This window comes from Pleurodeles waltl, chromosome 10 (assembly GCF_031143425.1).
Source record: "Pleurodeles waltl isolate 20211129_DDA chromosome 10, aPleWal1.hap1.20221129, whole genome shotgun sequence".
Lineage (NCBI taxonomy): Eukaryota > Metazoa > Chordata > Amphibia > Caudata > Salamandridae > Pleurodeles > Pleurodeles waltl.
Window position 1 is genome coordinate 248,829,350 of NC_090449.1, and position 18,393 is coordinate 248,847,742.

Sequence of the window (18,393 nt, forward strand, 5' to 3'; positions counted from 1 at the left end):
GTATTATCATGGAATAGTTACTCTTCTCACTTTTTCCACAGTTATTTCAAAAGGAAAAAAGAATACCATATAGTGAAAAACGGAACACCACTAGGATTTTGTGCTGCTCTGAGTTATGCAAATATTTTCAAGGAGAAATGTGAATTCAACAATATTTACATGGGTGAACAATAGTCGAGCAGACTCATTCAGCACAAAAGGTACATTTGTGGCATTTTTATAATATCGGCGGTCACTAAGGAAGATCTAACTAAGAAAAAAACAGAATCAAACAATACAAATATGCTAGTTAAACTCAGCCATGTAATTGATGATAAAGAGAAGCCCTTCCTGGATGTCCTCATACAAATTAAAAAACACATAATTACTACCATTGGTTAGAAAAAGATAGCACATAGAAACAATATGCTCCATTATAGGAGTTTCCACCATGGTCCTTTAAAAACACACTTACCCTATTCTCAACTTAGTGAGGTTAAACTGTATAATTTGCAACAAAGATAAGATGAATAAAGACGGGATCCTCCCCAAACAAAAAATTCAAGAAAGAGGTTATTCATCATCACTGGTAGATGGAGCTATACAGGGATCGAGCTCTAAGAATAGAGGAGGCCTACTACAATCATATGCCAAGAGAAACTGCAGGTAAAGCAATCAAAAAGATAATTGTCATGAATAGGGATATTCATGAACTGGAACTGTATTTTAAAGGTTTATATATCACGAACCCCTTATTCTGTTACTAAATTACTAAAAACATAAATGAAATAGTTACAAAAAATAGAGTAAACAATGCGGCAACCAGAGTTAATACCAACTCAACAAGAGATGGAAACAAAGACACGGGACCACATCCCTTACATAATTGTTTAGATTGTAACAAGGTGATAATGTAACTCTCTGATAAACCCATACAATGATAAGAAGATATTTTTAAATAAAAAAACTATGTGACATAAACAACTGCATATACTCATTGAAACACCATTGTAGTCTTCTATATGGGGGCGAAACCAAGAGGACGCTACTACAACATGAGGTGCCCTGGGAAAATAAATTGGACACACTTCAACTGAAGGGCCTAAAGGATATATTAAAAATGTTTTGCTTTTTGTCATATATGAACACCTTTTACAGACTGTTTGCAGATGGACTTTTTTAGGCACATTGTTTACAGATGGACTTCTATAGGGAATTCACATTTCATCCTATTTTAGGTATGTTTACTGTTATCTTTTTTTTTTTTGTAAATGCTTGCACTTTAGTTCATTTAGATTTGGATTTAGTAGTTAATATTCAATAATTATTCTCATTAAAGATTAGTGACTGTCATTCCTCTTTTCACTTCATATTCGCATTTGTCTTTTTTCAGGCGATGCGTAGGTTTCACAGATTTTTTTAAGTGACATTATTCTATTAGATCCATCTTCTGACTTTCGCTTGGCCACATGCCAGCTGCACACATAGAACATTTACCTCACCTTCAGCTTTCCCTTTTGCTACATAGCTTTTTTCATATTTATTCTCATAGTTTTATTTTTTAATTCACACGAGCATTGGTTTTATAGATACATAAATAGGAATATCCCTTGACATACATATATAATTCTTAGTTGTTCTCCCCTGTGTAGTTCTGACACTTCACAGTCGGTTTTGGAATAATGTTTTGAATCCTTAAACACAGTACCAATAAGGAACATCTAAGCATTGTGCTTCATTTATTTATTCAGTTGACACCACACATTTACTGCAGTGTAGCTCTTCCTCACTGTTTATGGACACCTTGTTTAACCCTCTAAATATAGCGCTGATCCAAGATATTTCAGCTTCTACTAACTTTCTGTCCTTTTCTTTGTCATCTGTCCATCACTTTTAAACCCAAGCCAGAGTGATTAAATGTTTTTAAAAAGCGCTGAGCCGAGGCGCTGCGAGAATCTGACTCTCCTAGTAATCTGTAAATTCACATTAAACCTACGAACATATGCAAGTATGAGCGCAGATATTCTGACATAAATAATTATCTTTTATGTAATCATACTCATGTACTAACATGAGAAATGTTTTAAATGAAAAATAGATTTAACATAAAAATTGTGCCTTACTTAGTGGCCGCCATGAAGTGAAAGGCCTGCACATGTTTTATAATAATATACTAACATTGTGATGAGAAAATATTCTGTCTCTTTAAAAGCATGTTCTATGCAAAAATAAATGCTGAAATAATATGTGTATTTTGTATGTTTCTACTGTGTCTCTACCAGAGCAAGGCCACAGCCAATGTTGAACATCTGCCAAAGCACCTAAAACTGCAACGTTAATAGAATGATTTCATGTCCACTGTATAACACATTCTTTATTTGAATTTCTCAAACTTGTTTAAAACTTTTATTAATGAAATGAATTTATTTTGATATGAGTATTTCTTGTTCTCTGCTGTGTCTGAGGTTGAGCAAGGGCATAGAGTGTAGTTACCTGTCTGCCAATCTGAGCTAAAGTATCAACTGAATGAGATAATCTCCGTAGAATTACAAGCTTCTTTTGTTTGAATCATGAGTTTATTCTGTGTTCGTACTAACGGAATGTGTTACTCGAGAGAGAAAGAACTGATTTGAAAATGTTTCTACTTCTTTGTAACTACTGTAAGGCAGCAGTGTATTTTGGAGTGGCTGAACAAAGGCCTCTACTTAACCGTTAGGAATGGTGCTTCAGATGCAACAATTAATATCATTTGGGCTTACGTAAATGGGGAAAAAACAGCAGATGCAAAGCATTTAAACTAATATTATGACACTTTAAATGTATTTCTAATGAGTTGATATTTTGTGATTGGATGTTCACTTTTTATATGAAGTTTTTAGCCAAAAGCAAAAATTTAGCAAGTTTAACTTAATGTTTGAGAAATAGACATTTGGGGTTCATTGTTTCCTGGTTTCCAGAGACTTCACTTCTCATTCTTATGATCCGTCACTTTGACATTTCATGTTTTGCCAGTCAGTCTACTGATATTCTGGTATTTTATTATTTTGAGTTATTTCCCGTGCTCTGATGCTGGTGCTTACTTTAGCGCTCAATGCTTAGTCTGTAATGCTTTGCTGGCTGCCTTAGATAATTCATTTGATGGTTCAGAGAACTCAGAGTCCAAATTCTGAACTGTCACCCCCCTTTCCCTGCCCCTTGTCTTGATGCCGATACTGCTGACCCTCCGATGAAGCTATGCTGTTTTGCTGATTTCTTTAGGATTGGTAATTATGCTGCTCTGTGCAATGTTATTTGTCTTTTGTTTCCCAGGTACCAGTTGCTCCTGTTTTAATACTGCTGCTATTTGTTTCGATAGTGCCATAGCTAGATGTTTTCTAAGTTAATGTTACTAAAACGTTTGCATGAAGCCCAACATGCTAATGCTAATTTGAGGTTAGTGAGTTGTTTTTCTCTATGCCTATGATTTGACATTGTTTTATTCCTGAATCAAATGTATCTCATCTCTCTTACACAGGTATTCATGTAACTGATTTGTGTTCTAACCATTGAGTTCATTGTTTTATTTGCTTTATTTAAACTAAGATTCTTCAGGCCAATTCGTCAGCTTTTGATGCTTCTTTATTTGTACCATTTTGTGTTGAGAATAATTTACGTGACCTTAGAATTGTTAATAAAGGGAAATACATATTTTAATTGATACTAAAAGGTGTGGTTATTCGTGGCCAAATTGGTCATGGTGCATTCTTTGCTGAGTCTTTGGTAATTGTTATTATGTAATGCTGTTATGTTACATGACATACAATCTATATGTAATTTAAACGGGTCAAAAGATTCATCGACCTTAAAGCAGTGTCCAACCGCTTACTATGATGAAATAGATAAGCCAAGGGCTCGCTAACACAAGTATAGGTGACTCTTAGCCGTTATGTTTCAGTTATTTTAAATGGCGTTGTAACAAAAGATCAGTACAGCTGATAAAATATCCGAACATCCACCCATTCGTAAATTCATTTTACTTTGAGTTCCTGTGCTGGATTTGTATTTTCCACCTTACACAGACTTTACATAAAGGCTATTTCTCGCCCCAATATATGGTAACTATTGTGGCTCTCATTTGTGGGGACACTAACTCATGAGGAGGACTCACAAATTAATTTTAGACCTAAAGTATGGCGGTTTTTATCTTAGACACAATGATTAAAAGGGAGTTTCCAGTTTCAATTATTTGGTCAGACACCTGTTTCTACAAGAATACTAACTTACTGTTTCCAGTTGTTGGATTATTGTTGTCAATTATTTTAGTTTAAAATTGGAGTAATTTTGTACAACAGTACATATTACATTTCATTTACAGATTCTTCTGACAAAGGACCAGGGTTGGTCCAAAATGCATTGGGGAAAGTGCTATGGATGACTAGAAAACAGGTTGGAAATGAGCAAATGATAAATTCATACAGAAATACATTTGCTAAAATGGTTGGAAGATTTCATTGCACAGCTTTGCCTATACAAGCAGCTCATAAACACCCACATCGCAAACATAGATACTTAAATAATGAATAATAATTTGCAATATGAGGTATAAAATCCAAGTACAGTATGAATAAGAAAAGTTAAAAGGCATTATGCCTACTAAGTGTGCATGAGAGGACTGCCTTCAATACTGAATTGAGAAGGTTTTGATGTTTGGGATATATGCCACACAAAGTATACAACATCCAGCAACTGATACAAGACTCTACATCATCCTCAGAAATCTTCAGATGACACTCTGGATTACTAGCCTTAATGCTGAATCTTGGCCGCTAAGTGCAGGAAGACGATAAGACTACATGCCTTTCTTCTACAACCAGGGCCTCTTTTCATTCTTCCTCTTGGCCTCAGTTGCCTATACTATCAATTGCATTCCATATCGTCTTATCAGTTACAGCCTTACGTTGTTCTGTAGATAGGCTCATGTTTTATATGTGACATAAACACAAACACATCCCATTCTTAATATTTCCTCTTCCCACTGACATTCCCACTGATATTACTCGTATCACAATCCTCTAATAATTTCATTTCCCACTCAATCATCCTATATATCCAACAGTCTCTCCCTCTAACGGTGCAAAACATTAATACAACTCCCAGTCAAAATCTCTGCTGCAGTTTATGTTTTCCTCCTAGCCTTGATCTGTTCTGTTCTCCATACCTGGACCTCTTTGATGACTGCTCTCCATCAGTATAATCTATACATTCCCAATAATTATTATATATGGCTCATCTACTTAGGGAAAATTCCATTACCCCTAAAGAACCCCTTAGGCAATGCCTCCAGGCTCTCATATTTCCAAGTCAGCCATTTATCTCAGAAGACAGTCCAAATGGAATCTGGCAAAAATCAATTTCTTCCATTAGAAACTCATTTATGTTGGCATTTGTGTAAAGAAATGGACAAATCAATCAGTGCCTTTTAACCCAGCTGGTGGTGGGTTCTTCCAGGTCCTTTACAATCTGTCACCTCAGATGGTCTCTACATCTTTTCCTTACCTTTCCTTATACATTTTCATTTGTTTCTTCATCTGCATTCTGGACCATTCAACTAATCTGACAGAGAGCCTGAGCAACACAACTCTACTTGCCCTTAGGTATGTGATATGTGTCACCAGATAATCTCCGACCATTTCACCAGAAATACTCAAACAAAAACCACATACACAAAATGAATTAACTTCACAATGTACGAATCGAATATCCGCAGGATACACTCAGACAGCATTATTTGCTAAATGGTTAAATATGGCTAAACTTAATATATTTTCCTCAAACCAATCGAAAGGGTAATTTAGGGTTTGGAGGAAGTCTGCAAGAGCATTGCTCTATGCTTTATGTTGTCCCTGTTTCATTTAGAGATTATGGAACCACTGAGTTTCCAACAGTGGAGTTTCTGCATGTCTCACAAGTGGGCACACTTAACCCGGCAACTTGTCCATCATAAGAACTCCAGGTATTTTTTTTAGGGCATGACAGCCATCACTTGTTTTCCCTATGCAGGACCACCAAGTGAGAAATAAACTGTAAACTTTGCACTTGTATAGTGCACCACTCACCCGTTAGGGTCTCAAGGCGCTGTACATATACCGCTATGGAACCCCTCCTGGCTTTTCACTGTGAGGTGCTCACTACTGGGCACCCCCACGGTGAAGCCAGGCATCCAAGCGCTGTAGGGGCCGTTGTGGAGATTAAGCAAGCTATTGCCCAGAGTTACAGAGTGGGACCCATTAATTAGATTAGGCACCGAGGCGAGAATTATCTGGTCCAAGAGAATTGAGCCCAAGACCTGCCGAGGCGGGACTTGAACCCTGGTCCTGAGCCAGATCTCTGCTTCAGGGTCTGCCGCTCTAACCATTGTGCCACACTTCTCCACCAAATAGTAATCCCGGAAGGAAAAATCACATAATTCCCCCCCACTGGCAAGGAGAAAACACATTACTGTTCCTCACTACTTTGGAAAGTTCGTTGTTGCAGTACACAATACTGTGCAAAGTGGGCACATCAAACACTGCCCACACTTAAGAAAGCATCAATGCCGTCAATGTAGCTGCTGGAGTGGCGGCTCCAGTGAAGACCGATCACCCCAGGGAGGTGGAGATCTTTAAACTGGGTATGGGGATTGAAGGTCACAGTCTCTGCTGGTTTGGCAAGATGCCACTAGGCTTAAATGAGGCCCTAAGACTAGCTGACACACCCTCGTTCTAATGCAGTATAACACTAATCTCAAAGGAATGATCTGCTAACAGGTTATACTGAATAAACTCCCATAACATAACATGTTTGCAGACATCAGGAGAAAGGTCACCTAGCATGCTTGCACCTAGGAGCACTAACCAACGAACACAATTCAAAGCCTGAGACTTACTGGAAATTCTCTAAAGCAAAATACTAGCAGACCGAAATGTGTGTCATCATAAACTCAAGTCTAGATGAAGCAGACTGCGGACTGAAGCCAATGCAGTAACCTTCCAGAAATCGGTTACATTTACACCTTGTGAAAACGAGGTCAACTACAAATAGCTTTCAAATGCGAAAACACTTCCTGCCGTTTCATAGCGAACTAGAAACACAACACCCTGTTGCTCAATTTTACAAATTGCATGGGCTCTGAAGGTAAAAGGAGTGATCCAATTTATCCACACTCCTCGCTCTTCCATCTTCCTCTGGAAAGGAACCAGACAATATGAAGTGAGCGTACCTGGCATTGTCCTCTATAATACTGCTTTAGTGTATACTTATGCAGTGTTTTATCTACTATGCTCATATGTTCCAGTTCACCACTGCACAGTGTGACCTCAATATTGTTTAGTGTTTATTTTGCTGTTTTTATTTCACTCTTTGTTATTCAAGTGAGGAAATGGAATTTCTTACTCACCTTTGTTTTGTTCACCTCTACAGTGCTCTATGCAGTGCTCTGAAGCGCTAGAAACTGGCAGCAGAGATAAAGTAATACGAGGACCTCAGCGGCCTGCTTATGATCAAACTAGTGAACTCTGATCGCTCCTCCTGAAAGTTATCCATTCTCTGTCCACCTGGACGCACATCCTTGTGCTCTTAAAGGGTGTCACAGTGGTGGAGGTCGATCTACAGATTGTAGAATAAAATAACAGCCGACCACTCAGGAACCATTTTAAACTCCACATCCAGTATTTCTTCCAGTTTCATTAAGATTTAGATAAATCTTTAGCATAGCATTTATAATCTATTTTTTACATTTTTTTCTTGTTCCCTCGAACACTGCAGAAATATTTTGGGTGGCTTGTAAAAACGGAACAGAAAATGAAAAAACTACTTTAAAAGCAGAGGACTGGAGGGAGAGAGCCAAAGGGCGTGCATAAGTGTGCATGTGTTTAAAAAAAATAAAAAATAAAAATCATACTTTTGTGCTCTGCAGGACGACGCTCCTAAATGTATCAGTGGTTACTTCAGAAATTAAGCGCTGTTCACGGTGGGGAACGGAAGAGGCGCCAACAAGATGTCTTCTCAGGGGGCTGTACTGAATGCTGAAGTTCTGAATGAAAGTCTCTAAAACCAAACACGAAACAGAGTGTGTTAGTACATCTTTTTAGGCTTGTGATATATAAAGTACAAGACATGCAAAGTGTTTAAACAACCAAAGAGTACTCCAAAAACAAACACGATGTCTTTCCCAAACGCTCTCACAGAACACCCAAAGTCTGAGAAGACTGGCCCATTTTAGAAAAGCACTATCCACTTCACAGTACATATTATACTTAGGTCTGACCTAGCGCAAGCATGTCTCCATAGCCTCATGTCATAAAAAAGCAAAACAGTGAGATAAAAAAGATATACAATGTACAACAACGGAGGGGCTATGAGGCATCCTGTTTAATTTATTGGTCTGTTCAGCGGTCATTCACGTTTAGCTGTTGCCTAACAGAGCACCCAGCTTTACATATGGGTCAGCCAAACACAGCCAGTGGTTTTCTTGCACTGTGGGTGGTGGATTTGGCCCCATCACACGTGCACATCTGCCTACAAAGAAGTGCACTTTAGTACCATGGCTAGTAAGCCAATGCTTTACCTTGACAATCTTTTTTTCTTATCCCTTTTTCTTTCTTTAGTCATCTGATTGTTTTTAAACTACGTCTTCAGGGTACAGTAACTGGAAGTCAGTAGTATATTTTGTTATTCATCAAGAAAAAAAATACTATTCTGTGAAATTAAAAATTATACTCATCCTGGGTATAAGTACAGCAGACTGTTAAAAAGCACCATATTGTTCAAATATAAATTAATGCAGGTGGTATTATTTTTTTAACATTTACATTTTATTGCAAAGATATGGCCATCGAAGTTAGATAGAAGCATATTTTTCCTTGTTTTATATTTGATGCATATGTTTGCAATTAGAAATAAAAATGTATTCATTGCAACAATGTTCCAAAACTAGCCCTACTGGCTTTACCCAGGCTTGATTTTCCTAATGGGATTATAAAGGACGCGTCCACTGGCTTTACCCAGGCTTGATTTTCCTAACGGGATTATAAAGGACGCGTCCACATTTAAAAGGCATTTTAGCCACATTAGATATAAGTGCCTCACTTAAATTTAGAAATAAAACAGCTGCATTTGAGTTGTGGGTTTTAACCAGAAATTTATTTCTTAGTGATAACGATGATGTACAGAGGGTCAAGCTGGTCTTTGCATGGCTGGAACTAGCAATATTATTTATTGATAATTTTAAAAATGGCGGCCGCCCTCAGGCCATTCCCACACCTTTCTGACATAAAAGTTGAATTCTAATGGCTGCAAATTCAGTGGATAGCCTATGGGGGTGAATGAAAACAAAATGCATGCTCAATACGGAAACAGAGGCAGTCAAGTTCAATTTAAACCGTCGTTTGTGTTACTATGTTGGTTGCTTGTAGGTGCTTGCTGCAACCTTAAAACTACCTCAAAGATCTGTAATGGGGAGGGCTAGTAATTGGGAATGGAAGAATTGAGTAGGAGTTCTGTAAATAAAATCAACTTTCTCAAACCGCTCACAGGACACCAGTTATTATGGTGGTTGCAAATGATGGGTAGCCAACCATAGGAGTTTGGGCAACAAAATAGTAGGAATGAGAGAGTGAAAGAAAGGGAGGTAGAGAGAGAGAGAGAGCATACTTTTCTTAAAGGAGCATGTCAAGCCTACCTTCATGAACTCATCAGGAACTAGGGACAAAGCTTTTGAAACTGGATGCTTTTCAAAAGTCTGGATCGAAAGAGTTTACTTCCAAGTTTCCTTTCCTCCAGGTCTCGATTTTAGAGCTAACTATGTGTAGTATGGTAACGACAGATAAGGAGGGCTTCTTTGTAATTGATGACCTAAATATCATTACAGAGAATTTAAACATTATACCAGTGGGCTATGGAAGCCACTGAAGGTCATGGAATTTTGTGAAGTGCCCGTAGGATGGTGGCAATTTATTTATTAGCAGTTCTCTATAGGACAGTCAGAGTGCAACAGAGTACTTCACATTAACTGCAAGTTGCCAAATACAAATTACCAGAGTAGACCTGCATGGATTACCAACACATCTAGGGTAAAAGGAATGAAAACAATATCTGCAGATTACATGTGGTGTTTAGAATAAACTTGGTACATACACTAGGACAGTGGAGGTTTTTCGACACTATAGAAGATAACATTTAATCCTGTGGACATTCGCTGACAATGTTGTAATCCAATATGCAATTGAAAATTGCGTGGCTGTCTGACAATCTTAGCAACATCATCAATAAGGGTTACAAAGCGTTCCTCGGCTTGTAAGATGGCGCTGCAATAGCAGGCATCAAAAGACAGTGTCGTAATGTCAGAGGAGAGTTTCCATACCCTAGGTGGTTATCTGCATGAGAATTTATTCTGCCCCTTTCAAAGTTTGACCTCAGCATGTGGCACTTCTTTCAAAGAGGCAAGAGACGGCTCAAGTTGGCTTGGTTAGTAGTGTGTTGCAGAAATAGGATACATCAGGAGCTCAGATGGCTGTTAGAAATTTGGGTTGTGAGAGAAAATATTTGATTTTTTTTAGGATATGCACATTTGGAACAATAAAGTCAGTTTTGTTGCGCACATTCCTCAAATGAAAGAGGAGTGTCAGGCAGGGGTCGCTCCCTTGGGGTGGGGGGGGGGGGAATTATTTTAGACCATTTCTGCTCCTTTTCGGAGCAGATTGGAATATTTCTATTAGGCCAATCTGCCCCCAGGGAGGCAGAAACTACTTGGGCACCAGGGATTGGTGTGTGTGTATTTGTGTGTCTTGTTTTTTGGGGGAGGGGGGGGGGGCAGCTCTTTGGGCAAGTGTCGCTCCTCATGGGGACACATTACTGTTGGCCATATGTGCCCTTGGGGGCAGATCAGCCTATTTTTGGAAGGCCCATCTGCCCGGCATAAAGCCCACCAGAGACCAGGGAAGATTTTATTTCAAAATAAGAGGGTGGGGGTATGGCCATACCCCCACCCCAAATAAATGGGGCCAAAGATGTTCTGCCCACCAGTGGGCAGATGGGGCAATTACCCCCGATCCACAACCTGAGGGGGGGGGCAGAAAGTCTACTAGATGCCAGGGAATTAAAAAAACAAAAACAAAAAAGAAAACAGTAGTGGGGTGGTGTCTACCAACCAGTATGGGCCTGGTTATGCCCCCACCCCAACTGAAGGGGGTAACAGTCTTTCAGCTCTCCCCCACACACTAAAGCATCTTATCCCATGGCAAACAAGAGGACATTTGATTATTTTGGCTTTTAGTTTTACATTTGGTCCATGAGAGCTTGGCTAACTCTCAAAATCGGCCCACTTGGAATGGTGAGGGCTGCATTTTTTGGACTTTGGGACGCTATCATGTAGACAAATCCACAAAACCTTGACACATCTGAAAACTAAACATCTGGGTGATTCCAGGCTGGTGTGCTTCATATGCACCCGCACCATTTTCTTACCAACAATGCCCTGCAAACCTCCAACTTTGCTGGAAATCACCCATTTTTCCCACATTTTTGAGCTGGCACCTTCCAGAATCTGCAGGAATCCACAAAATGTCTACCACCCAGCATTGTCTCATCTATACCGATAAAAATTCTGCCCCACTTGTCAGCCTAAAAATTTCTTTTTTTTCTCAAACTGCCCTTTTGGACCCGCTTTGGTTCCCCCTCAATTTTGACATGTTTTTGGCTCTTCCCTGTCACAGGCACTTGGCCCACCTACACAAGTGAGGTATAATTTTTACCGGGACACTGAGGGGAACGTTGGGTGGTAGGAAGTTTGTCCCAGTGTGGTGATTCCACACAAAAATGTGATTTTGTTTTAGCTAAATTTGAGGTTTGCTGAGGATTCTGGGTAAGAAAACACTGGGGGATCCACGCAAGTCGTATCTCCCTGGACTTCCTGGGGTGTCTAGTTTTCAGAAATGTCTGGGTTTGGTAGGTTTCCCTGTATGGCTGCTGAGCCCAGGACCAAAAACACAGGTGGGCCCCCTGCAAAAACAGGTAGTTTTGTATTTGATCATTTTGATGTGTCCCAATAGTGTTTTGGGGGATTTCCTTTCGCGGGCACTAGGTCTACCCACACAAGTGAGGTACCATTTTTATCGGACACTTGGGGGAACACTAGGTGGAAGGAAATTTGGGGCTCCTCTCAGATTCCAGAACTTTCTTTCACTGAATATATGAGGAAAAGGTGTTTTTTGGCCAAATTTTGAGGTTTGTAAAGGTTTCTGGGTAACAGAACCTGGTGAGAGCCACACAAGTCACCCCATCCTGGATTCCCCTAGGTGTCTAGTTTTCAAAAATGCACAGTTTGGTAGGTTTTCCTAGGTGCCGGCTGAGCTATAGATCAAAATCCAAAACTAGGCACTTTCCAAAAAACACATCAGTTTTCAATGTAAAAATGTGATATGTCCATGTTGCGTTTCCTGTCGCAGGCGATAGGCCTACCCACGCAAGTGAGGTACCATTTTTATTGGGAGACTTGGGGGAACACAGAATAGCAGAACAAGTGTTATTGCCCCTTGTGTTTCTCTAAATTTTTTCCTTCCAAATGTAAGAGAGTGTGTAAAAAAAGACGTCTATTTGAGAAATGCCCTGTAATTCACATGCTAGTATGGGGGCCCCAGAATTCAGAGATGTGCAAACAACCACTGCTTCACAACACTTTATCTTGTGCCCATTTTGGAAATACAAAGGTTTCTTGATACCTATTTGTCACTCTTTATATTTCACCAAATGAATTGCAGTATACCCGGTATAGATTGAAAACCCATTGAAAAGTGCAGCTCATTTATTGGCTCTGGGTACCTATGGTTCTTGGTGAACCTACAAGTCCTATACATCCCCACAACCAAGAGTCCAGCAGACGTAATGGTATATTACTTTCAAAAATCTGACATCACAGAAAAAACTTACAGAGTAAAACGTGGAGAGAAATGGCTGTTTTTTTTCACCTCAATTTAAATATTTATTTATTTTAGCTGTTATTTTCTGTAGGAAAACCTCATAGGATCTACACAAATGACCTCTTGCTGAATTCAGAATTTTGTCTACTTTTCAGAAACGGTTAGCTGTCTGGGATCCAGCATTTGTTTAACACCCATTTCTGTCAGTAACTCGAAGGAGGCTGAAAGCACAAAAAATGGTAAAAATGGGGTATGTCCCAGTAAAATGCCAAAAAGGTGTTGAAAAATGTGGTTTTATGATTCAAATCTTCCTGTTCCTAAAAGCTGGGAAGCTGGTGATTTTAACACCGCAAATGCTTTGTTGATGCCATTTTCAGGGGAAAAAACACACGCCTTCTTCTGCAGCTCTTTTTTCCAGTTAAAAAATAAAATAAAATAATTTCGCTGTATTTTGGATAATTTCTTGGTCTCCTTCAGGGGAACCCAAAAACTCTGGGTACCTCCAGCATTCCTAGGATGTTAGGAAACAAGATGCAAATCTGGCGTGGGTAGCTTATGTGAACAAAACATTTTGAGGGCCTAAGCGCAAACTGCCCCAAATAGCCAGAAAAAGGCCTGGCACCTGAGGGGGAGAAGGCACGGCAACAAAGGGGTTAAGTTTACCTTTGACATCGTTCCCAGTCCGACACTGTAACAGTCGATAGCAAGACTGTTGATGGCGGAACACTCAGCATCAACACATCATTGCTCGATGTCGAGATCGACTTCATTGATGTTTAGATCACTGTAATGATGCTCAACATCAAGGAGATCGACATCAGGAAAGTCCGAAATCTCAATTTTGTCAGTTTCTGCCATCCATCAACCTGAAGATGGAAACCAGACTAGACCAACTTTAATACTCATACGGAATGATCCTATACATGAACATCTTTCTCCTCTGATTTTACCACTTAGACCTGTTTCTCCAGTAAATTCTGTAGGTCAACCATCAAGACCAAGACCAACTTTTTCACCACACACTGAAGGTTCTCAGCAGCTACTCCAAGACATTCATCCCCAAAAAGTCAAAAAAGAAGAACACCTACTCAGGTTCCTTCACCAACTAGATCGTACTCCACAGAGGCTCATTCAACATATTATCCCACTTGTCCAGCAGCATCACCTCCTGTAGATGACATACTCACTTCTGAAGATGTCCTAGTCAGAGGTAAACTAAATATTCAATTACAAGCACCATAGGCATCGGTTTCTGTCATACTGAATACTGTACAACCAAGAGCTTCACAAAGACCTACCTTACCTTTGGTACCCGGATTTGCGTAAATTGCAGAAGAAAAGTTCCTTACATCATCTACTATTAAGGCTGCAACTTACCGGCTTCTCAAAAGATACAAAGCTTAAGATCGGGATTCTATATACCTAAGGCAAGATCCCAAACCAGACTCTAATAGTTTCTGCTGTAAGAAAGACACATCTTTCAGCTCTAGAGAATTCAGTACCTCCTGAAAAAGAAAGGAGGAGGCTGAATGCAGTAGGAAGGAAAATATGCAGCTCTGCAGCTTTAGCATTCAAGAACTCTAGTGCATTTGCCCTTTTAGCCAGATATGATCATCCGCTATAAGAATCTCTTGCTCCGTTTGGAGATGATCTTCCTAAAGTCAGAAGAGAGTTCATGAAGATAGTTCAAGAGGGACAAATGGTGTATCTCTTTGCGGGCTATCTTAGCTTGGACTGAAAACATGAAACTGGAAGCTGAGCAGAACATTATTAACTTTCCTTTCACTGGACCAGTACGTTTTGGACCCCACATTGATGAAGATGTTGTATAGCTATTTTAGCCATATTTTATACACTTTATTTTAGCAAACTGGGCCTGCCGCTTTGCACTTTAGCTCAGTTACATTTTAGTGATCATCACTTTGTTTTTCTAGCATTAGCCACATTTGCGGTGTTATTTTATTTTCTCTATCTAATTGTTTTTTCGCCTGGGAAAGCATCACGTTCTTAGTACTGAATTAATTTCACTTTGTGTTTTCTTTAAGGCTGTTGTCAGATACGATTGCAGGCAAAAGTGGTATGCTGTGTCTCCAACATTCACAGAAATATACACATCCTTACGTGGGGACATTTTTCCTAGAGCTTCCATTGTTTTATTATAAAAACACTTCTATGCCCCATATACGTTAGAGAGAGATTCCAGCCAGATGACCACGACTGCATGCTGATTGCTGATCGTCTTCGCTACTGTTGCTTGCTTAATCTACCAAATCCCTGGCCTACATGGGGACGGTGTCTTTTTTGACAACAGGCTTCCCTGCTCAGGTATGCAGGATGATGTCTTCCCAGGGTGGAAACCTGAAGGGCGGATTAGGGCTTATGACGCTGTGCCCTAACATAGCTTAATTAGGAAAGATATATATATATATATAAATATATATATACACACACATATATATATATATATATATACACATTTACACTCCTAGTGACAGTATGGTGGGACTGTTTTTGTGTTTCACTCTCCTTGTCGCAATGTTGCTTCTATTGTGTTTCATCATCCCAGTTATTGCAATACATGTCATTTTAATGAAGCTTCTGCTAAGAAAGAAGAGAAATTTCCCGAACAAAAACCCCAGTTTAAAAATAAAAAAGTGACAGCTGTTGGAATACATGCCACTCAGGAAGAGGGCTTTACTGAAGAACAGGAAGTGGGCGCTAGCACTGCTAGACAGTGCAGCAGAGGTCACATTAGTTCGCCAGGATCTTCAAGAGCATCTCGTGGTAAAAGCAACTGATGACTTCTTACAAGTTGAGACTGCACGTCTCCACTCCCGAAAGAGTGTATAAAGTAACTATACAGTTAGAGGGAGACATTGAGCGCACAATCGACGATATCTTTTGGGACATCATTGTCACTATTTATTATATTTTACTGGCCGAAAAGGATTGTCCACCAGACTTTGTCCGTGATCTCCCCTATGGAGAAGAGATTATTTAAAAATCTTTCTCACCCCTTGTTCCCAGAAAGCTTGTAGAAATACACACCACTGACAGGGAGTGGGGCAGGCATCTGCGTTATACCGCAAACACGTAGGGTGGGATGAAGATTCCACCTATCATGTAATACCAATTAAATCACAACCTCAAACCCAATATCCAAAAAAGCATGAAGCAAAAGCAATGGTGAGGGAAATCCTCACACAGAATACCAAGGAGTAATTGAGCCCTGTGTCTCACCAATGAACAATCCATTGTTTCCCCTAGCGAAACCCGACCATTCATACAGAATAGTTTTAGACTACAGACATTTAAACAGCCACATTCGCACATTTGCTATACAAAATGCATACAGCACAGCACTTATGAACAATAAAGTGTGCAAAAAATACAAAACGACCCTGGATATTTCCAACAGGTTTTTCTGCCCAAATATAGTACCTGACATTAGGGACTTAACAAGTTTCAGCACTTTAGGCTCTCAGAAATAGTCTGTCGACTCCCATAGGGCTACAAGAACAGTCCAGGACTGTTTTCAGCTTGTGTTACATCTATTTTACACAACATTGACCCTGAGGCGTTGTCATAAGTGGATATCTTCCTTACGGACGACGCCCTGATACAACATATAAGACAGGTAGCCCACATTGCCATGGGATTTGCTGAATTGGGCTACAAATTCAATTTAAAAACAAAACAAAAATAGCATTCCTTAGAGTCCTGTTCTTGGGATATGAATTATCAGATGAAGGCAAGAGCCTTACGCCCCAATTTCTAGAAAAATGCGCACAACTACAACCTCCAAACACAATCAAAAAGCTCAATTTTTTTATTGGTCTTTTTAAATGTTGGCAGAACTTATATTCCAGACTATGTTCAACACATTAAACCTTTATATGACTTGATAAGTCCTGACTTTTCCAGCAAATACTGGACAGTCGAACATGCATGCATTCTCAGAACATTACAACAAGACATGCTTGCAGCAACACATACATACAAGGGACAACAAACAACACCTGGTCATCAGAGTAATTGCTGGTGCCATTGGTTTTACCTAGGTAACGTTCAATGAGGGGGAGACCGTCCCAATAGCATACAAATCACATCTGTACTCTACAGAAGAACAACGCTTTGCTCCCACTGAGAAAATTCTCACTGCTGTTCAGATGGCTGTCATCAAAGAGAGGCCTCTTGCCCAGGGGGAACGTATCATTGTCGTATTCCCCCAACTCGGCCCTTGAGGCTGGTACCAAAGCTAGGGTTCCTAACGCTAAAGCAGTACTTCCACGTTGGATCCAATGGGGAAGTACTCTGACAGCCACTGATGTTGAGTATATTTTTGACTCAAAATGACAAACACAAGAATTTTTGCAATACGAACTTGAATACCCAGTTCCAGCAAACACATTGTCTACTGAACAATATCAAACAATTATGTATACTGATGGTTCAGCCCAACCAGCAATAGGCACAAAACATCAATACTCCGCCGCTTGTGCAGTCGTGAGTGCCTACATGAAGGATGGTGAGTTCCATCCACAACACACTTACACACAGACCTTAAGGGGCTGCACTGCACAATTAGCAGTGCTCAAGGCACTGGTGATGGCACTGGAATACACAGATCCTGAGAAGCTGACGCTGGTTGTATGTGATTCGTACTATTGTGTCCAGTCCTTCAATGAATATCTGCATTACTGGCACCAGAATGGATTCAGAGATTAGAAAGGAAACACCATTAACACAGACTTTTGTGGGGAAAAGTAGCAGATCTGAAGGAAACGCTACCCAATGTCCATGTGGTATATACACAAGAACATCAGAGTGTTGGAATACACATTGCAGGCAACAACGTGGCTGATGAAGCAGCCAAATCAGCAGTAACTATGGCTTCTGTTGCTGCAGTAACTTGTTCTACAACGAAATTGGATGATGAAACACTGGCAGCTGTGAAAGCTTCGGCTGACGGCACACCCTTACCAAAAGCATATCCTGTCAAATATTCCTACTGCATATCATGCCTCAATATAACCCAAGCAGTTAAACCGAGGGTGGGTAATCGTCTGATTCCAAACAAAGATCAAAGACCAGAATTTATTAAAGCAGCACATGAGGGGGTTTCTTCTACCCATGCTGGTGTGGCGGCTACAATATCATTGTTATAAGCATGTTACTGGGGGCCAGGTCCCTACAAACAGACCAAGCAGTATGTCTTTTGTTGTGACATCTGCCAGCAAATAAAAGGGTCCACCGTCAAACGCCCACCGCAGACAACCCTCCTAATTTCCAATAAATCATTATAATGTGTGTACTTTGACCATTGTGGTCCCCTGACACCTGATAGTGCATACATATACACTTTAGTCGCTGTTGACTCATGCTCCAGATTTCTATGGGTTTGGCCACAACGCTCAGCTGACACTCAAACTATTACTAAAGATTTGCAAGTCTTTATTGGCACCAATTCTGTTGCAGTTTT

General features: G+C 39.9%; 1 protein-coding gene across 1 annotated transcript in view; it reads right to left on the reverse strand.

The window, feature by feature from the left end:
• The window catches only part of TXNDC11 (thioredoxin domain containing 11), a 353,597-nt gene that overhangs the window by 47,642 nt on the left and 287,562 nt on the right, over positions 1-18,393 (reverse strand). Inside the window, exon 9 of the mRNA XM_069210328.1 lies at positions 7,898-8,043. Coding sequence (XP_069066429.1) covers positions 7,898-8,043 — 146 coding nt within the window. The remainder of the gene's footprint in view (positions 1-7,897; positions 8,044-18,393) is intronic.